General features: G+C 37.0%; 1 protein-coding gene across 3 annotated transcripts in view; it reads right to left on the reverse strand.

The window, feature by feature from the left end:
- Window positions 1–4,460: 4,460 nt before the first annotated feature.
- Window positions 4,461–25,808, reverse strand: part of IWS1 (interacts with SUPT6H, CTD assembly factor 1) — a 39,548-nt gene continuing 18,200 nt past the window's right edge. For 2 of the 3 annotated variants that reach the window (XM_046019063.1, XM_046019062.1), the window contains exons 4-14: window positions 24,593–24,785; window positions 23,993–24,050; window positions 18,999–19,096; window positions 18,090–18,240; window positions 17,431–17,513; window positions 16,219–16,348; window positions 15,225–15,342; window positions 13,370–13,481; window positions 12,747–12,803; window positions 9,512–9,623; window positions 4,461–4,832 (exon numbers count right to left, since the gene is read on the reverse strand). In XM_046019063.1, the coding sequence (XP_045875019.1) occupies window positions 4,701–4,832; window positions 9,512–9,623; window positions 12,747–12,803; window positions 13,370–13,481; window positions 15,225–15,342; window positions 16,219–16,348; window positions 17,431–17,513; window positions 18,090–18,240; window positions 18,999–19,096; window positions 23,993–24,050; window positions 24,593–24,785 (1,244 nt within the window). In that variant the 3' untranslated portion in view covers window positions 4,461–4,700. The remainder of the gene's footprint in view (window positions 4,833–9,511; window positions 9,624–12,746; window positions 12,804–13,369; window positions 13,482–15,224; window positions 15,343–16,218; window positions 16,349–17,430; window positions 17,514–18,089; window positions 18,241–18,998; window positions 19,097–23,992; window positions 24,051–24,592; window positions 24,786–25,808) is intronic. The other variant, XM_046019064.1, reaches the window with a different exon arrangement.

Genomic DNA, 25,808 nt, shown 5'->3' on the forward strand with positions numbered 1-25,808 from the left:
TCACTCCACACCACACTCTACCTGTGCAACTGAGGTTCTAAGACTTCTGCTACCATGAGAGGGAAGATCACAACAGAGGCAGTTTGGAGCTTGGCCTGACAATCTCTGCCTGAGGAATAGTAGTATACAGGGAGGTAGGGAGAAGGCAATTTGGAAACAATGGTTTATTTTATGCCCTCCCCCAAAATTATATTTTACTAGTAAAAGGGTCCCTCTCTGGCTCCCAGGGCACAGTCTCTGCAGGCCAGAAGGCAGTCAGATGATATAATTACAGCGATTCAAGAAAAAACCCATCAACCAAGAATTCTCTATCTGGCAAAACTATCCTTCAAAAATGAGGGAGAAAATAAGCCATTCCCAGATAAACACTATGGAGACAAACTCTACAAGAAATGCTAAAGGCAGTCCTCCAGGTTGAAAGGACACTAGTAACTCAAAGCCATACAAAAATGTAAATTTTTCCAGCAGAGGTAAATACATGGACAAATATAAAATCCAGTATTATAACTTCTTTTACAGGATTTAAAATAGAAAAGCATAAAAAATAACTATAAATCTGTTAGGTACACAATATATTGTGTGTGTGTGTGTATATACATAGTGATTTGTGACATCAATAACGTAAAGGCAGGTAGACTACAAAGTTTTTGTGATTGAAAAATCAGCAGTGCTGCTGGAGGTGTAATGATGTTAACACTGCTTTACAAGAGGTGCTGAAAACCACCCTCATCCACAAGGGCCTAGCACATGAAATTCACAAAGCCACCAAAGCCTTAGACAAGTGCCAAGCCCATCTTCGTGTGCTTGCACCCAACTGTGATGAGTTTATGTATATCAAGTTGGTCGAGGCCCTTTGTGCTGAACACCATAATCCATCAAATTAAGACAGATGACAATAAGAAATTAGGCAAATGGGCAGACCTCTATGAACAGAGAGGGAAATCCCACATAGTTGGTTGCAGTTTTGCAGTGGTTAAGAACTATGGCAAAGAGTTTCAGGCCAAGCATGTCATCCAGGAATTCTTCAAAATCAAGAAACAAACAAGTGAAAAATTTCATTCTTGTTCCTAAAACAAAAGTGTCATGCTGATGCTAGGATAGCCATACAGACTGATAGAAGTGAGGCCAGAAATAAACCCTTATGTATATGGTCAAATGATTTCTACAAGGGTGCCAAGACCATTCAGTGGGAATAAAGAGCGAAAAGGCAATCCACAAAATTGGAAAAATATCTGCAAATCATTCATCTGGTAAGTTATTATCCAGAATATATACAGAACTCCAACAGCTCAAAACTTACTTTAAAAATGAGCAAAATATCTGAATAGGTATTTCTCCGAAGAAGGTATCAAAAGCATTAGTAAGAATATGAAAAGATACTCAATGTCACTAATCAGAAAAATACAAATTAAAATCACAATGACATACCATCTTGCACCCAGTAGGATGATTACTATCAAAAAAACAAGAACAAAACAAAAAATAACCCAAAAAACCCAAAACATAAATAAGTGTTGATGTGGCTATGGACAAATTAGAACCCTTTGGATTATTGGTAGGTATGTAAAATGGGGCAGTCATTTTGGAAAACAGCATGGCAGTTCCATAAATTAGAATTACATACAACCCAATAATTCTACCTCTGGGTATATACTTCAAAGAATTCACAGCAGGGTCTCAAAGAAATATTTGCACACCCGTATTCACGGCAGCATTCTTCACAAGAGCCAAAAGGTAAAAGCAACCCAAATATCCATCAACAAATGATGAATGGACAAACCAACCATGGTATACACATGTAATACAGTATTATTCAGTCTTAAAATGTTTGGAAGGAAATTCTGACCCATGCTTCAACATGAACGAACCTTGAGGACATTATGCTAAGTGAATACACCACTCACAAAGGATAAACAATGTATGATTCCATTTATATGAGATGGGAGTATTCAAAACCAGAGACAAAGCAGTATGGTGACTGCCAGGGCTAGGCCAGAAGGAAGAGAATGTGGAGTTACTATTCAATGGAAGTTTCATTTCTTAAGATGAAAAGATTTCTAGAGATTGAAAGGCAGTTGATGGTTGCAAACAAAAGTGAATGGACTTAATGCTAAGAACTGTATACTTAAAAACTGTCCCTAAAGATGTCAAATTCTATGTGTACTTTACATTTACACATAATTAATTTAAAATAATTTAGTCAACAATTAAATTTTTTTAACTGGGGAAAAAATGATTCTGCATCACTCCATTCAAGTGGTCAAAGTTACCACCACCAACAATGGAACAAACTAAAGGTCTCTATGGAGAGAAATATGCTTGAACATTTGGGGACCAAGAGGCAAGCTGTCAAACAAGCTACTCACATGTATAAAGTAAATGCTATGAATGTGAACAATTGGTTAAAATAGGTGAAGATAGGTATATGGGAGTTTATTTTACCATTCTTGCAACATAATTTTAAGTTGGAAAAATTTCCAAAATTTAAAAAAAAAAGGCCATTCTGTTTTGAGGTTTGAGTTTCTAACCCATGGACCGAGATCTTTTATACAGAAACAATCTTTTCTTCAACATAGTATTAAGAGAACCTCCTAAATCGTTTTGAAGTCCTCACTTATGATTATCCCTTTACTGTCTGGCACCATGTTTTAGCCCATATCAGTGAAATCATCAGATAATTGGAGCTTACCCCATCAAATGGCAAAATACTGTATTAGTAAGTTTAAATCTTTTTTTACTCTTACCTTTCTTGTTTAGAATTTTTAATGACCAGGTTCATCAACATTTGCTTCAACAGATGGCTGTGCTTTTATTGCTCTCACAAGCTTTTTTTTTAAGGCTATCTATATAAAGCAAAATGATTGTAGAAAGTACTGTTTCCACTTCCACCTAGCAGTTAGCAATCACCTGGTAACATTTTTATGCACCTGCCTTTTACAGTTCACTGCCCCATCTGTGCTAAGCTTGTTGAAAGTAAATGCGGGGCTGCCCAGGTGACTCAGTTGGTTAAGCACCCACCTTTGGCTCAGATCATGATCCCAGAGTCACAGGTTGGAGCTCCCCCGCCAACTCCACTCAGCAGGGAGTTTGCTTCTCCCTCTCCCTCTGCTCTCCCTACCTCATGCTCTTTCTCCCTCTGTCTCAAATAAATAAAATCTTAAAAAAAAAAAAAAAAAAGTAAATGCAGAGATTCTGAGAGGAACTTTTGAGTAAGTGCATACACTTCAAGCCATATTGGCTATTCAAAGGCTTTTATGGCAAGTACTACTTTCAAGTTTTTTTGAAAATCAGTGTTGTCAAAAACCCTGTTCCAATTTGTATCAGAATTTCCACAATTAAAATGAATTACTGGTTCTTGAATTTAGTCATTTTGACTAAATGGAGGTTTTTCATAATTAAATCTGCAGACTATTAAGTTTAAAGTATCACAAAAATATAACAATATAGCCATAAACTATAGTTATCTCTAACCCAACTGCCAATTGCTATCAGTAACCAAAAGCTTTCAGTTACATCCACATTTCCTCTAAGGAAGTATTTCACAATTTTTTTTCATTACAATACCCTTTCCATGAGAAAACATCAATGTAATTTAATTAAAGTCAAGTAATTAAAATTTCCCTAAGAAGAGAAATAGTAAGATTTTGTATTTTCTTTCAACCCCAACTAGAATATTGCAATTCATTCCCACACTAACCATCTGGAGTTAGCATCTGACTCAACAGGTTTAAGGGCTCAGTCCTCCTTAAGACTGCTCCCATTTTGAATGCCAGTTTCAAGTGGGTCCATGACCACTTTTACTGACTGGTTACAAATCTGGGGGTTCCCATGATCCCCTTAGGTTCAAGAATTTGCTAAAATGACTGACAGAACTCAGGAAAGCACTATGTTTATGATTTATTATAAAGTAGGAGGACCAGCCAAATGAAGAGACAGACACAGGGCGAGTTCTGGCAGTAAAAAGAGCTTCCACACCCTCTCTGTGGAATGAAGGTACATCACCACCTAGGCTTATCACTGTGCTCACCAGTCAGGAAGCCCAGGGGGGCCTGAATGTCCAGAGTTTTTAACTGGGATGTCACTACTCAAGCATGACCAATTACATCATTGGCCACATGACTGAACTCAATCCCCTCACTCCAACTCCTCAGGCCTGCCCAAAATCCCAACCCGTGACGTCCTCCATCCTAAAGCTACCTCAGGGCCTAACAAGTCACCTCATGAGAATCACAAAAACATTCCTATCACCCAGAAAATGCAAAGGTTTTTAGAAGTTCCTTATCAGGAATCCAAGAGAGAGACCAGACAAATTCCTTACTATACTATGGTCAGGAAGGATGAACATGGAAGATGGAAGGGTCACAAACCACTGTAATATCTTAAGATTTTTTTCTCTCACCAAAAGCCAATTTTCACCCCCACTGAGAATACATCCTCTAAGACAATGAAGAGACAGCCCCCCAAAACCAGAATGGAACTTTATTGTGTAAAGTTTATAGAAGTATGACTAGTATTCTTCTGTACAAAGTACACAACAAACAGTTTTAAATATAACTGAGAGAAATGCGAGTCCTATGACAACATCTGATACAAGCAGAACCATTTACAGATACACTAAAAAATTTTTTTAAAATATCATCTTCTTTCTCCAAAGAGTCCATTGCGCATTTCTTAGAGATGGGGACACATCCCAGGCAAGGTTACAATGGCATTTTATTGCCCTCGATGCTGATTTTCACTGCGTGTGCAGATCTGCTTTTTTTTCTGATATCTGTGAACTTTCTCATCTGCTTATCCAGTCGACTGATACCCTTCTTGGAGGTCCCCTGAAACTAAGAGTGGGGTAAAAAATAAAGAGCAAATTATTGAAATACACAAATCTAGTTTTGTCTTTCATCTTCTTTTATCTGCAAGTTAACAGTCAGAAGAGCTCCAGTCTCTGTAATAATCATAATATGCGCTGGTGACCTCAGGAACAAGATCAAGTGTACACACCAGTGTTAGCAATGTACACATTTAAACTCTCTCAATGAAGATTAACAGTTGTCCATGTCTTATTTTAAAATTCTACCTCAGTCCACAGAAACCTCCTAGATGAAAGGGAAAAATTTAAACTATGATTTCCCCCAATTCCATTCACTTACATTTTGACTATATGCTTTTCCCTTTCAAAGGTCAAACATGGAGCTGGTCACTTCAGATATTCACCTCCCAGCAGTGCTGGCATGAAGAATAGTGATTTTCTAAGGCAAGGAAAGTCATCTGAGAAAAAGCCTTAAGCATAACGAATGAGGTCAGAGGATGAGTAAAGTGAACCCATTAAGTGCTGAAGCTCTAGTTTCAGACTTGGGGTGAATCCCCACTTTGCCTCAGCAAGTTCTAGAGCCCTAGGCAAATAAGGCCCCTCCTTTCAGGACTGCTAGGAGAAGTAAATGAGCTAATAGTGTCAAATACTAGCAGGAGAAGTAAATGAGCTAATAGTGTCAAATACTAGCACACAGTCAGTGCTCAAAATATGTATCAGCTATTACTATTATTACTACTACTTTGGAACCAATTAGATTTATATTAAATAAGTACACTTGATAACAACAACAAAAAAGCGCAAATGAAATCTTTTTGATCCAAGGGTGTTACTACTTTTTGCATCTCTTCCTGCTTGCCATATATGTTTAAAGGTTTGGTTGTTAGATTATTTCTTTTTTAATTTTTAACGACTATGGGTCTTAAAAGGATGCCGTCTCTAAGAAACTGACCTTTAGAAATGCTGAGGAGGTCTGCCACTTAAGTCAAAGACCAGGGGAAACTCTTCTGGTTGACTATAGTGTTACTGACAATTTCGATCCTTAAGAATGTTGAATGGTATAAAAAGGGATGAGTTCTTCTATTTCTCCCCAGATAGAATCACCTGTGAAGCTCAATTCCAAGACTGCTAAAAGAAGGTAAGGCCCAGAAGGCGACACTCTGTGTCAGTTATCAATGTGATGTTGAGTTGAGGAGCCTCCCAAGTCTAGACTCTAGACTCAGCATACCCCTCAGACAGAAGCAAGGAACCCTTAGTCAGTCTCGAACAAGAGTGATCATCCACCCTATATTTTCTAAAACAACCCCAAGTTCAAATATTTATGTCAATTTAACACCTGGTAGTAGTACTCTGAGTTAGCAAAAAACATTCCTTATCAGAGGTGAAGGAGCTATGCTTCTATCACCCTATCAAATCCCTAGATTTTCTGGATAGTCCTAAACATGTGACCTCCTTTCGGATGTGCCCTGATTCTTAGTACTTATAGCCAGTCCACATCAGAAGCCTTACCCACTCAGATCTCCACCAATTACCTAACTCCCAGCAGCTTTACACGCTATTAGAAACGTTTCCTAGCACCTCTCTAATAATCTGAGCCCTCTAGCCTCCACAAAAGGGACAAATCCAGGTCACACTAATCCATTCCTATTTATATTAAGACTTAGAGCTGGCAGATGCCTAGTTTCCCCAAGTCAGAGAACACAAAAGATTTAGTACCTAACATGCCAAATTCAATGACCTCTCTCCTAATTCAACTCTGTACCACACCTTAGAACGTGTATGCTGCACTGTTTTATCAGTGAAAAACCAAAAGTAGCTTAAAATATTAGCAACATGGGTTTGCTTAAAAAAAAAAAACAAAAAACTATGATACAACTGTATTATGACACAATATTAAGTCACTGAAGAATGTTTACTTAAATGAATTTTTACCATATTTACTAAAACAAAAATCCAACAAAGTATAAAACAACAATTTTGCATAAAAGTTGAAACAAAAACACCAAACCACAAAACCAGTAATGTTTATGTACAATATAAAAAGGACAAAAAGGAAATAGCCCAAAATGTTAATATTAAGGTGTGGTAGAATTACAAGTGACATTAATTTTATTTGTGCTTTCTGCATTTAAAAGTTTATATAAAAACATACATTGCGTTTGTCATTTTACTGTTATCTTAAAAGCACTCCATGGAATAAATTAACATTTAAATATACAATGTAGTGTAGGTTACTGCATTATTTAGGAATGAAAAATCAGAAATCATAGAGGAATAAATAAACAAATTATATATTCACATAATAGACTATTATGCAGCCAATATAAGAGACAAATGTTAAGGTGTTTTAAAGAGGGGAAATGACCAATATTATATACAGTATAATTTTATGAAAGTATCAATAGAAAAAAAGGGCAAAAATTGTAACAAACTGCTTTTGAATGGTGGCTAATTTCTCTTTCTAATCTCAAAATTTTCTGTAATTATAACCACAAAAAAACAAGTCTGAAGCATTACTGGGAATACATTTAACACATCAAACTGTTAACATTGGGGACTTTGAAAAAAAAAACAAAACATTGGGGACATTGAGAAGAGCAGGGCTTTGGGATGGGGTTTTTTCTTATAAGTGTTTTATATTTACTTATGTACTTTCAAAAATAAAAATGACATTTAAAACAAAGAGAGTTTCATTTGAAAGCCATTTACTCACTCCAATTTTCTTCTGGAAAATACGTTTTCTAATAATACTCATTAGTGTCTTCAATGTGGAAGCCCTGAGTGAATTCATAAGGACTCTTCCTGAACAGGGAAAGAGTGTCAGGTGGTTTAAGGACAATACCCTAAAATGTAACATGAAACCACCAGGCCCCCAAACATGCCCAGACTTGGACCTAGATAGTACTGGCACATTATGATCTCAGGAGTGCTGGGATGAAGGAAAGGAAAGCAGCTTGAACTTGCCTCTCTGCCTGCTAGTCACCTCTCTGCTCTAGCAGGAGACTGGGCCACTTCTTCCCACCTGCCCATCACCTACTGGGAGAATGGGATCAGAACCAGCAACCTGGCAGACAGGCACATGCCTTTCAGGACACAGCTAGGCTTCCAAAGAAGAATGGCCACTGAGACTTTTTTTTATTACATTTTCTCTGCCTTATCGTTCTTAATTCTCAAACGTAAGTGTGCTGGGGAAAAAAAACTACTACCAAGAGGGACAGCAAGAGGGGAAAAGACAGTGAAAAAAAGTAAAGGTAAAAAGAAAGAGAAGCGGCTGAGGAAGATAAGGGGTATTAAGGGATGTGGATATGGGTAAAAGTACAAAAAAGGGGAAGGAAGTCTGAAAAAGTTCTCGGCACTGAAGCAGTGCTCTTCTCCCTCTCATTTACGCTCAATAAGTAAGAAAGTGTGCTTTGTTTTGATTGCAGCTTAATATCAAAAATGAACTGGCACAAAGGTGAGTGTAGTTCGTAGTCCATGAAAATAGCTGCCCAAGCAGGGGTCATGGAGAAGTCACAAAAGGAAGGCATCACACTCAGACTCTCAAGAGCACACTGCTACAAAGGTAGCGCAATTCATCTCAGAGCACAGCAGGGAGTGAGTGTGGCTTTAAGGAAGGGTTCCAACGTTTTCATTTCTAACCATGTATTACATATGTATTAATCAAATTTATCTCTTAACTATTTAGTGTAAGGCTTTATGCAATGGGTCCTCTCAAATGCACACTGATGAGCCACTGACAATGGGAGGAAAAGTCACCTCCCTTCCATCAAGAAGCTACTCATCACCTTACATGCCTGTAATGCAGACCACTATGACTCTGGACCCTAAAAAAGACTTTTTAATAAAAATGGGTAAAAGGAGGATCAAAATGCTTATCAGGGAATTAATTATCCGTGAGTTTCCAGGGTACTAATAAAGGAAGGGACTTCCATTTCAATTTCTAAATATTCAACAGAACTTGAAAATCACGAAGTGCTTGTTAAGGTCATTATTTCAGTAACTAGAAGTGGGCTGGGCCTTTTCTGGTTAGGAAAGCACACGCACACTTGTTTTCACTCTAGCTGCTGACAATTCAAGCTCATGCACAGAGCATGCTTCCTTGGGGATACCTCCCGGATACACTCTGGTAGGGCCAGGACTACAGGGGCATCCTGTTGCCTTCAATGCTGAACTTGACAGCACGGTGCACTTTGCTGAGTCGTTTCTGTTCTGCAAATCGTCTCTTATGCTTTTCCAATCGGCTTAGGCCCTTTTTAAGAATACCAGGCTAGAAAGAGTAGTTTGAATGGAGAATAAAAAAAGATTACTGAGGAGCAATGAAGATCACGGAGTAGTATTTACAATGATGACAGAGGAAGTGTTTACCCTAAATATTTCACAACAGAATTACTTAAAACAGTTGAAGAGAAAGGGAGGGGTAGATTGCAGAAGTAGGGAGTTCTGTTTCTCATGGTTCTAAAAAAATGACTGCATGAGAACACTCTAGACTTCAAGATTCAGTTGAAATAAAGGGATTGATACTGTTGCTTTAAGTCTGAAGAGTAAAGCTCACAAGCAATGATCGAGCTAGCTAAGAGACCAGAAAACAGCTCTCTTTAAATCAGATAAACCTCAAGAGCTGTTAAGAGTTTTAACACACAAAGTAAAAGACAAAATAGTAACTTCCACTTGAGATCCACCTCGCTATTTCCCTCCTTGCTTACTTACCCTGGATGACTCCATTTCCACATTCCACTTAGGTCTGACAACGTAGTCCTTGTTTGAGGGCATGGGGACCCTTGCTCGGGCACAGAATCCAGGATCTCCAGGTCTGAGGGCCCTGAGAATAGGAAGAAGACCATACTATTATGTAGCCAATCACAGCTAGGTCCAGCTGATTCAGCTGCACAGGTATTTCAAACTTCCTCCGCTTGTCCAGGTCACCCTATCTGCCCTCCTGCTATCTCAGCTGACCTCACCATCACTCACATTCCTCTAAAAATTCTTCAACTTCCTTCTCAAAGCCAACTTCCTTTGCATTCTCAGGAGTTCTCTTAGCCTCCCTTCAGCTTCAGATATAATCAAGCCTCTCTCCTTTCCAAGGCTGGCTCCCACATCAGAACCCCAAATTCCAATTTCTCTGGTCTGGTGGAGCTCCTCACAGTCTCACTTGTGAGGTGAAACATCTGGTAGCCAAAATGATTCCCCCAAACTGAGTATGCCCTCAAAGTAGTTTTTGTGGTGTTGCATATGCAATTAATACAATAATTTCTGCTTCTGGTTTTTAAAAGTTTGGATAATCACAGATTCACATGTAGTTTTAAGAAATAAGACAGAGAGATCCAGTGTCTCTCCCAATGGTAAAAGCTGCAAAACTATTCAAGAACTACGATACTAATGTTGACATAAGTCCATCAGTTTTTATTTACATTTCCCCAGTTTCACTTACATTCATTTGTGTGTTTCTGTGTTTATTAGTTCTATGCAATTTTATCACAAGTGCAGGTTCTTGTATTTACCACAAGGGTTCTTCCTATTGCCCTTTTATAAAAACACATCCACCCTATTACTCCATCTGTCCCGCCCCTAGCCCCTGGTGACCATGAACCTGTTGTTCACTTCTCTAATTTTAGCACTTCAAGAATGTTATATAAACGGAATACACTACATAATCTTTAGAAACTGGCTTTATCCACTAAACATAAAGCCCATGAGGATCCATCCAAGTTGTTACATCTATCAATATTTGTTCCTTTTAATTGCTGAGCAGTATTCTACAGTACAAATGTGCCACAGTTTGACTATTCACCTGCTGAAGGGCATCTGGATTGTTTCCAGTTCTGGACTATTATGAATAAAGCTGTATACTCATTTACAGGCTTTTGCACAAACTTAAGTGTTCATTTTTCTGGGAAAAGTGTCCAAGACTGCAAGTGCTGGGTCGTATGGTGGTTGCATACTTAACTTTACATGCACTTGCAAACTGTTTTCCAGAGGAGCTGTATCATTTTACTCACATTAAGGTATGAGTGAGCTGGTTTCTCAACATCCTTGCCAGCATTTGATGGTGTGACATAGTTACTTTTTTTTTTTTTAAAGATTTTATTTATTTATTTGTCAGAGAGAGAGAGAGTGAGCACAGGTAGACAGAGTGGCAGGCAGAGACAGAGAGAGAAGCAGGCTCCCCGCCGAGCACGGAGCCCGATGCGGGACTCGATCCCAGGACACTGGGATCATGACCTGAGCCGAAGGCAGCCGCTTAACCAACTGAGCCACCCAGGCGTCCCGTGACATAGTTACTTTTATGTACAAATTTAAGACTGAATTAAGACTAGCACCCCTCAAAAGTAAAGCCTATTTGTAAACATCTGGGCATTCAAATCACTCAACTTTTAGGTAACTATTCACTCTACTGGTAAATGGAGAGTGGGTATATGTGTGTCTGTATTGGGGGAGGTTGGAGTGGGAGAAGAGGATAAAAAATTCATTTCTATCCCCTTGTATGGAGTGTAATCTTTTTTTTTTTTTTTTTTTAAGAGAGAAAGCGTGAGAGTGAGAGGGTGTGGAGAGCAGAGAGAGCAGAAGGACTCTTAAGCAGGCTCCATGCCCAGTGCAGAATCTGATCTCACAACCCTAAGATCATGACCTGAGCCAAAATCAAGAATCAGAAGTTTAACTAACTGAGCCACCCAAGCACCCCAAGTTTCATCTATTCTTAATATCAAGCTTCTCTAAGTTTCAAATATAGGAATAAATTAAGTGGCTAGCCAAAGAAAATTCTCATAACTTACTCTCCCCTAAAGCTGCCATCTGTCCCATCACCGAATCTATCCACAAACCAACACCACCAGCGCTCTCTAGCTCTTCTCCCCTCTCTCTTGCAATCTGGCTGCCACCTGATTGCCAGCACTCACTGCACAAACTCCTCTGTAGCCTCTGCAATGGCCCGTGCTCTTTGCTGCTATCCCTCTCCAGCATGGCCCCTTCATTCTCCTCTAGCTGGCTACACTTTTTTCGAAGTGGTGTGGTTTATTTCTTACTCTATACTTTCCTGGTTCCACAATCATTTCTGTGGAAATAACTGTCAAATCTACTGTCTCTGGCCCCAAATCCAGGTTTTAGACCCACGATATTTACATTATAAGTATCATACATGATATCTGTAAGAGTATTTCACTAGGCATCTCACATTTACTATGCCCAAAGCAGAAGGCACCTATGTCTCTAAATCTACTCTTCCTCTCTACTTAGGCAAATGGTAATACCGCTGCCTGAGTTACTTGGGATAAAACTGATGTCTTCAACATTAGCCAAACTCCTCACCCACGGAGTCACCAATTCTTGGCAATTTTGTACCTCAGTTTCACGGCCTTCAGCTCCTCTGCACTCTAACCCACCTTGCACCACGATACCACCAGCACCAGCATTCCAAATCAAATCTGACAACTTCATATCTATGCCCACTTTCTATAGAATCACAAAGAGAAGGGACAATTCCATAATTTGATTTAAACCCCTTCAAAATCTGGCCCACATCTATACTCTCAAACTCATCTTGTACCATCTCAGGTACCACGCTATTGCCCAACCACTTCAGTCTACTTGCTATTCCTGAAGTAGACTTTGCATGATAACCCATACCATTACTTAAACTATCCCCTTTACTTATAAACTCTTTATAGACATTTTAAGAGCATGGGCCACTTCTGGATTTTTATATTCCCAGAACTTAACACAGTCTAGCACATAGCAAGCAGCAACAAAATCTTTACTGAAATGAACTATTTCTCAATGTTATATCCTCTAGACCACCACCACGTTTGTGGATATTCAATAAATGTTAATCTGAAAGCCATCCTCCCACCAGGGTAAACATAACGTTTCATTTGCCGTTTTTTTAAAGCAACAAGTAGAAGATTTTCTATATGAAGTCTAAGAACAACAATTTTTTAAAAAATCTTACTTCTCTTCTCCTGTCAGCACCTTTTCCAGGTCTCTTCGGGGTGTCTGACCACCAGTGCTGTGAAAAAAATTATCAATGAAATACCAGGAATGTTAGAACCTTATAACTAAGAAAAAAACCAGCAAAACGAAATATCAAACTTGGACCACAATTTGGTCCTTTACACTGGATCTGGGAAAAATTACTCCAAATCTTTTAAAATTATAACTTCTTTTAATGATTGTTTGCATACCAGGTTTCATCATGGGTGAGGAGTAAGCGCCATTTTTGTAACTTATAACCCTGTCATCCTGGATGCAACCGCACAGGATACAAACTGAACCAGGAACGATTTTTTTTCTCCTAAGAATCTGAAAATGGGCCTGAGAAAGAGAGTTTTTCCTGCAACTGGCTGGAACAACACAAGCAACCTCTAAACCTGGCAGGGGCCACATTCCACCAATACAAACCAAAAAAGAAGGGAGTGTGGGCCTTCACTGTACAGTACCACATTTAAACTAAAAGGATATAAACTACACAGACCTATGAAGCTGAGAGAAAAGACAAAATCCTATCACTCTGCAGGATTCTTAATGACCTGATTACAAAACCTGAGTTGCTGGAACAATATTTACTCTTCATACCTGTTCATTCTCCGACGTTGAGGCATTTGTTCTAGATCTCTCTGCTCTCTTTCTTCTCTTGTCATACCTTTGTAGTTTGAGGTAAGACCAAATATAGGCCGAGACCATTCATCTGTAACAAGAAAAAATCAATTATTTAGACTAGAAAGTAGCATATCTACTACCATTCCCTGAAATATTATTATTACATCCTAGTGTGATGTAATATTCCAGGCTTTAGAATATTCTTTCCCTACAGATACCATTATTTCAGGACAATTTCAGGATAAACACAGCAGGTAATAATACCAGTATCATAACCAGCTTCAGCTGATTCAGAAAATTGAGTGTCAAAAAGTCATTTATGCCTTTAACTACCACAGAGGTTTAAAGTAAGTAGTAACTGACTCACTTTGATAGTCATCAATTAGGTGTACTGACATTTCAAAGACAGCCTAATTTGTAAGTTTACTCTACTGAAACAGAAAATCTTGAAATTCTTCTAGCTTCCTACTATAACCAAAACAAGCTCCCTTATTACCTGTCAAATGTCTAAATCTTTAAAAATTTCATTTTAACAGTGTAGCACAGAGTCTGGATTTCATTAAGTCTAAGAAAGCTGCTACAGTGATGTGACCATGAACCAAAGTACAACATGCCCACTATTTAGTCAGTCAAAGTCCAGGGGTGATGTTTTTGTTCTCAAACATCATCTAGCTTACTGCTGCATTTACTATACCATCAAAACAAGCAACAACATTCAGAAAGAATATTAGATGTTATCAAATAAGGGAGCAGGGAGTCTCAGGGAGTCTATATATCTTTACACATACTGCCTACCGACCCCACTATTAGATTCAGAATTACTGGTATAGTATGTCATGGGCATTAGTGGCAATATTCTGCTTCTCTCAGCTTACGGCAAAACGAGAGTTGAGAACTACTGCATAAAAGCATTAGAAGCTTATCATGTAATAGTGCACTGCAGTTTATTAACAAGATCAAAAATGTAATACTTCTCTAGTTCACAAAAAAAAATAAATTTCTCTAAAAACCTTTGATAATCTCAAAAATGAGTAGAGAAGTAATTACTATATTCACATATAGGAATATTTTTGATATATCCTTGAAGTTTAAAAAATTCCTTTGCAACATGGAGCATAGAAGAACTAAGAAGAATGATGAAAACACACATGGTTTTCATTCTTAAAACTGAAAGATACAATAATTGATTAGATTAATTCCAGTTAGACTCTGGATTTCTCAGTTATCATTAAATAAGAACATGCAAAACACTTCGAAGACCATTATAAAAGTAACAATAGCACTAGCGGCTAATATTTCTTGAGGTCTTATTATGTGCTAGGCACTGTGCTTATATATATATTATTATTATAATATATACAACTATATATAATTGTATATAATATATAATACAGTACATATATCCTCTAATTTAATCTTCATAATTCAAAGTAAACATATCATTATTTTACAGAGGAGGAAACCAAGGCTTAGAGCTTAAATCACTTGCCTAAAGAATGCAATAAGGTAAGTGGTGAATCCAGGATTTGAACCCAGATACGATGGGCTCTAGGGCCTGTATACTAACCCCTTCCTATACATGCTCTTGAGCCAGGACTAGAAAACTTTTCACTTGCTATCCTTAATATTCATAGCATACTTAAATATGCTGAGGAACATTTTAAGTCTAAACCTAAAAAACTGGTACCCACAAGAAATTACCAAAAAAATTTCTATTCTACTTCATGAACCCATGTTAAATGAATACTGGTAAAAATATAGTTTGCTTTTATACATACACATCTTTCTGACATACATAAACACAACACAACTAAAAGCAAAATGTACATACTGATTAATTTCCCTGCCATATCCTTGTTGGACCTTGATTCCTTGGGGTGTTTATAGAGATACATCACTGCTCGTCCAATCCCACTATGCTTCAGGGTCTCCTGGCTCACACTAGGTAGCTGGGGAACACAAACACATACAAACACATTAATCACTCAAAAACTGGGAGTCCTGCCAATCTATTCTAGAGGACCTCCAACACCTGGTTCTTTCACAAAAGAATAAGGAAAATTCCATTTTCAGAATCTGCAGGCATTGAACACAAAGATACTCTGTGTTCCTATCAGGAGTTGAGATTTCAGTATTACACTGAGTCAAAGTAAAACTTAATGTGGAAAGTGTAAACTAACCATACTCAGAAGTTAGCAGTTTAATACAAGCATCAGTACAGGCCTCTGAATCAAACAGATCTCTGTCTGAACCCAAGCATAGCCAATCTGCTAGTTATGTGACCTTGGACAAGTCATTTAACTTCTCTTGAGTCTTCATTTCCTCATCTGTAGAATGAAAACAATACACCTACTTTACAGATTTGTTGTGAGGAATAAATGAACCAATACATGTATGAACACCTAGCACATGGGAAGTTCCTTGGGAATGCCTTAGAAGTTAAGTAGCCTGCCCAAGGTGTCACAGCCACATAAAGGTGGCCCAGCTCAAGATTTCACGATCAAGTTATCTGAATCTGAAATCAGTGCCTTTCCTACTTCAAGTGCCTCCCTAAAACATGTCCACTGCTATACAATTCCTCTTAGATAAATAATAGCAACTCCAAGATCTTTTTCCTTCAATACTATAGTTACAAGAAATGTTATAAGGCCTTCCTTTTTATGCTCATTTTATTTAGTATGTTTCTGTTGGACATACCTATTGAAACCCCTCTTCTGGCAGACTAAGGCAGAATATGTAAGTACATGCTGACACAGAGGTTGTAATGATACAAACCACATCAGATAATTAATGAAGAACATATACTTAGATTATTTGCCTCTAACCTCTTGCAGAATCTTCAATAGCTCCTCTCGAATCTTCAATGCTGGCAAACTCCTATCCGGTAGAGGGGAGAGCCATTCTTTGATGGCAGACATCACACCACTGTCAATAAATGTTTCTTTAAGGTCCTGCCTGCAATTAAAAAAAAAAGTCAAGTCTCTGAACTACCATAGCTTGCTCTGGATTTTCTTATATATTTAGTGGCACTTCTAAATACTGCTTTTAAAGTTACTCAACCACCTTACTTACTGAGTACCTATTCCTGTTTCAAAAGCAATATAAAATTTAGTTCCTACTTAAAAAAAAAACAAAAAAAAACCAAAGTTGACAGGCAAAGATCATTTGTTAAAAACCTGAATTATATAAGACAGGCTAATGCTATATGAATGGTACAGACAATAAGAATAAAGAGCTCCAATAATTACAACTTAAAAAAAAATCTTTATCAGAATAGATAAACTGAAACTGGTTTAGATGATAGAGAACCCAAAATTGTGTTAGTCTTGGCAGGACACCTAACTTGGTTAGATTTAAGGAGAAATCAGTTGCTCAAGAATACGAGTAAACCAGCGAGACAGCCTAGTATCAAGATCTATCAAAAGAGGGTCCTTATTGTAGAAGACCAGTGACATACTTCATGATATAATTGGTCATGTAAGCCTCCTACAATACAGGCTTCAACCAGGCCCCCAGAATTTTCTCTGTGCTCAATTACACTGGGAAAAGAGATGCAATTTTACTAGACTCAAAATAAGAGAGTCAATAAAGAACAAAAGTAGTGGTTTATATGCTTTTCTTTCCTTAGTGTCAGTTTGCTATTTGTTCCGCTCTGTTTGTAACAGGCATCAAGACTTAAGAAAAATTTATGAGGGGACACCTGGGTGGCTCAGTCAGATAAACATCCAACTCCTGATTTCAGCTCAAGGCATCATCTCAGGGTTATGAGACCAAGCCCTGCATCAGGCTCTGAGCTGGGCATGGAGCATGCTTAAGATTTTCTCTCCTCCTCTGCCCCTCACGCACCTCTTTAAAAGAAAAAAGAAAAAAAAAATTTTGGGGAGGAAGTAACATTATTTAGGAAATCCTATTTATTATTTTATTTTTATGAATTGACAGGTAGCAGTCATTAAATAACATTTCTAGAACACCAGTACATAGTTTGAATATTATTCCATTAAGAGGAAACAACTTTTTCAAGGAAACAGAATACTTACTTCTTAAGGTGCATGACCACAGTAGGTAATAATGTTAATTTTTTCAGTGCTGGCTTTTTTTGATTGTTCAACTGTCTGTCTTCCTACCCAGGAAGAAAAAGATTTTTTAAAAAAGCAACACTTATTGTTAATAATAAATTGTTAACCACTATAATTCTAAACTTTAAAATAAAATAAAGCAGCAGTGTCCTCTGAGTAACAATTTTTTCTACAAGAAAACTAAAAAATGAACTTTTTGTAGAACCCCAAATTCTACATCTGTATTTTTTTTTTAGTTTTTTTCAGTGTTCCAAGATTCACTGTTTATGCACCACATCCAGTGCTCCATGCAATACATGCCCTCCTTAATACCCACCACCTCTACATCTGTATTAATCAAACCTACAAAACTATTAGATTAGCTTAAACAATTACAAATTTAGAGGAATAATGTTATTGTTATTAAAGAAGAGTTTCAGTATTTACTTTGGTGCTTTTCCCTATTTTAATTATAGAAAATTTCAAATTCTACCAAGATAGAAAACAAACTAACACACTATCACATACATGTCCACAATTAAACACCCATGACCAATCTTATTTTAGCTACATGTCTCCACATATTTTTCTCTTCCTTAAGTGAGGAAAGAAAAGAGGAAGCTACCAGTGACCCATCTCACCTCTGCAGCCTCATTCATCTTGACAATCATAGCACTCACTACGTCGTCAGCATCACTAATAAAAGTGCCACCATCTCGGTTACGCCTGCGCTTGCCGCTCATGCTCTTTTTCCGCTGCAACATCATCTCAAAATCCGACAGAAAGTCCATACTAAGCAGCAACACAAAATCAAGTGAAATACAAATCCCTTTTAAATACATATCTCCTTTTGTTACAGTTAAGAACCACCAACTTTCTTAATTCTAACTCCACAAAATGCTACTTTCTTCTAAAGTGCAAAAACTTACAACTTGGCACCTTTCAAGATACCAGACTTCTCTGAAAAGAGATTACAATCATCTCAACAAAAGAATGTGAAATTCAAGCAAGTAATATTTTGTAGTTAGGACTTTACCTCATTGCCCCTGGAACCCCAAAGTCAGCTTTTCTTTCAAAAAATGTATTTTTATGTTATGTTTCAGTAACTCAAGAAGAGCTTACACAGTGAGGATGACACAAATTAAGAAGCTGAATACAGGGTAAATGAAAAGAAAAATAATAAGAGTAAATATACTTTCAGACAGCACTGTATATAGAGAAAAAGAATGGAGAAAAATGGAACAGATTCTTTGCTACACTTAGTAAGAAACCAAAATAAGAAAAAACAAAGTTTGATAGTCTCTACCTTCATTTTTAAAGTACTCTTTAACAAATACCTTTATGATTTTTAATTTAAATTAACATATAGTATATTATTAGTTTCAGAGGTAGAGTTCAGTGATTCATCAGTCTTATATAATACCCAGTGCTCATTACATCACATGCCCTCCTTAATGCCCTTCACCCAGTTACCCCATTCCTCCACCCACTTCCCTCCAGCAACCCTCAGTTTTTAACAAATTCCTTTCTAAAAAATGAAACAAACTTACTGTTTTCCTCTCTTTATGTTATCATCAGAATCTGAATCTTCTGCTTCTTTTACCTGCATTTCACTTTTTTCTTCCTCCAAATCTTCTTGGTTAAAACCCTACAGGCCAGGTAAATTTGCCAGGGTTATTGCAACTTCCTTACAGATTTCCTTTAGTATAACTACTATTAATTTTTTTTGCATTTTTAAAGTAATACATTCACAAAAAGGTATAGAGCAAAAAAGCTTCCTCCACCCTAGCTGCTAGTGTTACTACTTTTTTTATGTCTTCTTCCAGAAATAGCCTATATTTACACATACATACTTCTACACATATGTATTTCTTATCCCCTTTTATTATACAAATGGTAGCATACCCCACACACTGAGTACAGTATATATTGGTCTTCACTTTCCACATTTAACAATAGAATATGTTAAACATCAATTCATATTGGCATAAAGTATCCTCATTCATTTTAAGGCTTCGGATTATTTCATACTATGACTGTAACCATAATTTGTTTATATATTTTGCCACTGACATTTAGGCATATGTATTTGAAATTCTGTGAAATATTTACCAAACTTTTCATAGAGGTTATACTTATTAACTCTCTTTCCAGCAAAGCATTAAGTACACCTGTTTCTCCAGCTTTTCCTACTACAAGTTATCAAACATTGATATTTGCCAATCTCCGAACCAAAAACTAAAAGGCATCTTTCTTTATATTCTCTTGTGAGTAACAGTGGGCATTTTGTTCATGTTTAAAGGTCATTTTTAATTTTTTCTCTATGGAACTCCCAATTTCCTATGTCCATTTTCCTGTTGGATCTTTGTCTTATTGGTATGGATTTAAAACTTAGTCTCTTTAAAACTTGGCCCTTTTTAAGTGACAGGGCCTGCACAATCCTCAATTGGTACAGTTGCATTTTGTTTATGGTAATGTTTTCCAAGCACAATTTTTTACTTTTATGTAATTAAAATACTCAGTCTTTTCTTTATAGCTTCTTTTATGTTGTACTTAGATCTTTCCAATAGTTCCCTTAGTATGTTGTTTTTCTCAGTGAACTAAACCCAAAATCAAGTTGATGGTAATTCTCTAAACTAGAGAAACACATCTTACTCTTGTAAAAAAGTTGCTTAATTGAGTATAAGCACCATGAGTGCAATATCCAATCTCTGGCATACAGGCTCCCAAATATTTGTTGAATGAATTATTCCTATTATTCCTATTTTCCTTAGGTTCACTTTATTTTTCTACCCTCTTGAATCAGACTCTAAATTCATCTAAGTTTCACTCTTTTAGGAATTAAAGTACTGATTCTCTTTTCAATGCAAGAACCGTTTGACAAGAAAGTCTTAAATTTCTGGGTGGCAAGGATATTTTATTTGTGGATTTTGAAATGAATTTCTAATTTCACTGCTTTGCATTCAGAAAATCTTGTTTATACTTTATAATTTTTGCAAAAGCTTGGTTTAAAATTTATATGGGAATGTGATAAAAGAAAATCAAGGCAATCTTGCAAAATAACAAGCTTAGAGGGCATAAACAACCAAATATCCACAGTTCTGTATTAACACTGCAAAGATAAAGAGACCCACAGAACAGACAAGAAACTGCTGAAATAGACTGGAAATCATCTACAGACACTTCGTTTATGACAAAGATGGCACTAGGGAGAAGCAGGAAAGGATGGCCTGGGTCAACTAGATATTCCAAATGGGAGGAAAAATTTTTTTAAACATTTTAATTTAAAGTAACTCTATATACCCAATGCGGGGCTTCTTTACAATCCCAAGATGAAGAGTCATATGCTCTACCAACTGAGCCAGCCAGGAACCCCCTAACTTCCATCTCATACATACCCATTACAGGTGGATTGTACAACTAAATGTGAAAGATAAAAGTAAGCTTCTAGAATATAATTCAAGAGAGTATCTCTATGATCTTAGGAATAAGCAAAAAATTTGTGGGAATTCAAAGTCTCACCATAAAAGAAAAGATGGATAAAGCTGATTTATATTAAAATTAAAAACTTTTGCTCCTCAAGACTCCATTAAGAAAGTGAAAAGGAAAGCCAAAGAACAGAAAATAATTTTAACTTTTATAATCCCCAAACTTTTCTTTTGTATTCTTATTTGCATTTATTTCCAGATTACATAAAAAGAGACTCTTCATTGGCTTTTTGGTCGGCTTGTTCTATTGGTTATATTCCACTCAGATAATAGATATCTGTCCATTTCTCTTTGCCATTCTGTCAATTTTTGTTCTGTATATATGTATTTCGGCCACATTAGTATATATATACAATTTGAAAACCTTTTTAATCAATACAAAGTGACCCTCTTTTTCTTTTTTTGAAGATTTATTTGAGAGAGAGAATCCCGAGCAGACTCCGCGCTGAGCACAGAGCCTGAGGGAGGGCCCGATGTCAAGATCCTGAGATCACAACCTGAGCCGAAACCAAGGGTCACGTGCTTAACCAACTGTGCTACCTGGGCACCCCTAAAGTGACCCTTTATCTCAAATGTTTTTCTGACTCAAAGTCTCATATTCATATAGCTGTGCCAGTTTTTTTATTAGCATTCACACACAGTATCTTTTTCCATCCTTTTATTTTCAACTTTACCTTCTTTCAGATGAATGAGTAATGAGTAAACAGATGTATTTTAAAATCCCATCTGACCACCTGTCTTTTAATTAGAGCATTTGATATATTTCAGTTTAATGTAATCTGAGATGTTATGAAAGCTGAAATCTGCTATCTTACTATATCCTACTCTAATTATTCCCTATTCTATACCTCTTTCTTCTTCTCTTGCCTTCTTTTTGGATTGATAGCTTTTATTATTGTTTTTCCCCTCTATTAATTGGAGGCTACATATTCCATTAGTCTTTTTAGTGGCCACTTTAGAGATCACAATGCAAAGTTTACTAATGTCCTTTTATACACATTTGCAAAGACCATGTATACTCCCAATTTGTTAATGCTGTCATATTCTAATTTTATAAATATTTCAACCCATACCACACATGACTTTTTTCTGTAGCATCAATACTCATTTAAGACTTACCCACACACTTTTGTTGCTTTTTCTTCCTAAATCCCTGATTTTCCACCTGAGATTTTCTTTCTGCCTTTAGTATCTCCATCAATTGGTATATTGGTAAGATGAAATAGGAGGAAATCTTCATTCCTGACAAGTATTTTTGCTGAATGTAACAGAACACTAAGTTTGCAGTTAGTTTCTGTTAAGAAGTCAGCTGTTAATTTGATTTTTGCCTCTCTGAATGTAATATTTTCCCCCTCTGGCTACTTTTAAATTTCCCTGTCTTCTCGGACTTCTTGCCATTTTACTATGATGTATTTAGGTACAGATTTCACTGTATCATTGTATATATCCTGCTTGTAATTTGTACAACTTTTAGAAACTCTTGCTTTACATTTCATTTCTTTAAATGCTTCTGCTATATTTTTCCAAGATTCCAATTCACTATGTTAAGCCTTCTCATGTATAATTTATAATTTTTTATGTATCTCAATTCTTCATTCTAAATAGCTCCTTCTAACCTCATTTTCTTTTCAAATAACTTTAATCTGTTGTTAAACTCATCCACCGAATTTTTGTTACTATAATTTTACCACTCCAGAATTTCTATTCAGTTCTCTTCTACCAAATCTAGCTTTTTAAAAAAATTGTTTGGTCTGGGGCGCCTGCCTGGCCCAGCTGGTGGAGCATGCAACTCCTGATCTCAGGGTTGTGAGTTCAAGCCCCATGCTGGGTACAGAGATTACTCAAAAATAAAATCTTAAAATTTTTTTAAATAAAAAAAATAAAATTGTTTGCTCTGACAAAATTTCTAATCTTTTATCTCCCTGAGCAGTTCTTTTGTTTTTTTAAGGAAATAGCTAAGATTCCTGTATCTAGACCCTCTATTTCTATTATCTGTTGTCACTACTGTTTCTTTTTAACGTTATCTATGATTGTGTACTACACTATGTACCTGATAAACTACAGAAATAATCTGAGGCCTGTGATGATGCTACTTTTGTCCTAAAGGGATTTGTCTGAATATGCCAGGTGTCTCAGAGCACTAGCCAATGAATTAAGGCACACTGTGATTGAATCTCTGGGACTGAGGTTCTCTAGGTTGTTAGAAGACTCAAAGCTGGCCTAAAATCTGAGCAAAGACTCTATCACTTCCACATCACTCTTAATCCAAGGAGTCCCAATTCTGAGCATGCAGTTTTCAGGGTCTCCTAAGCTCAGCAAAATCTGACCTTCAAATTTTGACCCCTGAGGCTGTCTAAAATACAACCAGCCTCTTAGCCTAATCAGGCAACCATCCCAGAAAAAGCAGTTCTAAATGCCGAGCTTACCTCTTTAGGTATCTGTCTGTTCTGGGGTTTGGCTTAGTAATTCTTTGCTATCTTGTTCCTCTGCTGATGAGATTTTTAAACATTTGTCTGGCTTTTCTAGTCGTCCTTAGTGGAAGGGTTGGTCCAAATTACCTAGCCTGCCACTGCTAGAATCAAAAGTTTTGTTAAGTATTGTGACTCTTTCCCTTTAGCATTATAATGTACCTTCCACCATCTCTTAAAATGCCCCCCACCAATTAATTCAATTTTGCCTTTTATGCTTTTGTACACTTTTTTTTTAAAAAAATATTTTATTTATTTGACAGAGAGAAATCACAAGCAGGCAGAGAGGCAGGCAGAAAGAGAGGAAGGGAAGCAGGCTCCCTGCGGAGCAGAGAGCCCGATGCGGGGCTCGATCCCAGGACCCTGAGATCATGACCTGAGCCGAAGGCAGAGGCTTTAACCCACTGAGCCCCCCGGGCGCCCACTTTTGTACATACTTTTAATTCACTTTCTGAATCCTCTATTTTAGACTTTTCTACTGAATACATTATAATTGTTTATTTCTACTTATTGTAATTACCTATTTGGGAACCACTGCCACAGAAACAAAAACAACAGTCTAAGAGGAAATATCTCCCTTATACTTACTGTAAATTCTTCTTCCTCTTCATCGCCAGATTCTCCAAATATGTCTGCAATAAGATTTCTACAAGAGAAGGAAATCATTTGCTTTCTTCTCACTTGCACAGGAACCATGAAATCTTTTTCTAATAAGGTATATTTTATGTATAGTAAAATGTGCAGATCTTAAGTGTCCATTTTGGTGGATTTTGAGAAAAGTACACATTCATGTAACCATTGCCCTCATCAAAATACAGAACAATTTGATCTTCCCAGGGAGTTCAGTTGTGGCCCTTTCTAGCCAGTCCCTACATGAACATCCTAGAGCCAACCACCATTCTGATTTCCATCACCGCAGATTAATTTTGCCTGCTCCTGAACTTCACATCAGTGGAATCAGACATGTCTTCTTCACTTCTTTCACTTAATACTATTGAGATTCATCCACGTTATAGTATGTAGCAATAGTTCAGGATTCCTGAATCCCCCAAAGTCATGCAGTCAGGCAGGATATATTGTATTTTACTTCTCATCACAAAATTTTAACACAAGTTTAAAAAAAAAAAGACAAACCCCTCTCTACCACCTCTATGAACCCTTGAAAACTCATGTTATACTGTCACTTACTCTTCTTCATTCCCAGACTCACTATCACTCCCAAACAGATCCTTCTCTTCATTTTTCTTATCAGACAACTCTTCTTTCCCTACTTCTTCTTCACTGTCAGATGCTAGAGTCTTCTCTCTTTTGCCTGATTTGTCTGATATAACATCACTGTCAGAGTCATCTGCATCAGAGACAACACGACTCTTCTTTGCTGCTGTCAAAAAAGGTGCAAAATATCATTAATCTTATTCATCATGGTCATGGTATTACTAAAAGGAACAGGTGCTTTAAAATGGCAACACTCGGCAAAAATCAAAGGGCTCCTAACACACAGCCTAGAGTAATTATTAAAAAAAAAAAACCACACAACAACAACAACAAAAAAAACAAAACCCAGGGGCACCTGGCTATCTCTGTCAGACCATGTGACTCTTGATCTCCAGGTCTTGAGTTTGAGCCCCACATCGGGTATAGAGATTAAGTAAAAACTTTATTTAAAAAATAGTGACTAAAAGGTTCAGAGTCATCTCACAATTATGATACTCTTTAGGAAACAGTAACTGGAAAATGAAGAACAAAATAATCAATATAAAAATGGACACCAATAGCTACCTTTCCTTTGGGGGAATAGAGAAAAGAAGCCTAGAATGATGTAAAGAATTAGAGTCCCTTCTATTCTGCCAAATATTAGCAGAACTGAAAAGGCTTAGATATTCTTTTATGGAATTCCCATACTCCCCCATCACTGCTGGTCAGTTTGGAATTTCTCATCTCCCTTAGTAAACTTGATGGCACATGTATGATGGTCTTTTTCCTTCTCCTGTAACAACTGTCAGGTTATAAGGGAATAGGCCTCTCCACCCTACCAAGGAAGTTTCATAAAAAAGTATCAAGTAAAAAAAAAGTAATCAAGTAAAAATTATTATCCATGAAAACAGGATCCCAGGTAACAAAGACTAGAATATGCTACAGAGACATAGAGTCTCTAAATACAGTCTCCCTCACAAACTTCCTCATATTTGGGTATTCAACCACATTTCACAAAAGACAGGCACCAAAAAGACTTGGGAACTCAGTCAACAGCTAGATGGAAACTAGTGCACTGACTGTCACATTTGCAGCTAACTCTGGGTACAGCTGGGTTTTCAAGTTAACATATTTCTTGGAAACATTACCCTTCCCCCCCACCAAAAACTAAGTATTTCATATTCCCATGAAACTCCCATTAGTTTACTAT

Source organism: Meles meles, chromosome 9 (assembly GCF_922984935.1).
Source record: "Meles meles chromosome 9, mMelMel3.1 paternal haplotype, whole genome shotgun sequence".
NCBI classification, from domain to species: domain Eukaryota; kingdom Metazoa; phylum Chordata; class Mammalia; order Carnivora; family Mustelidae; genus Meles; species Meles meles.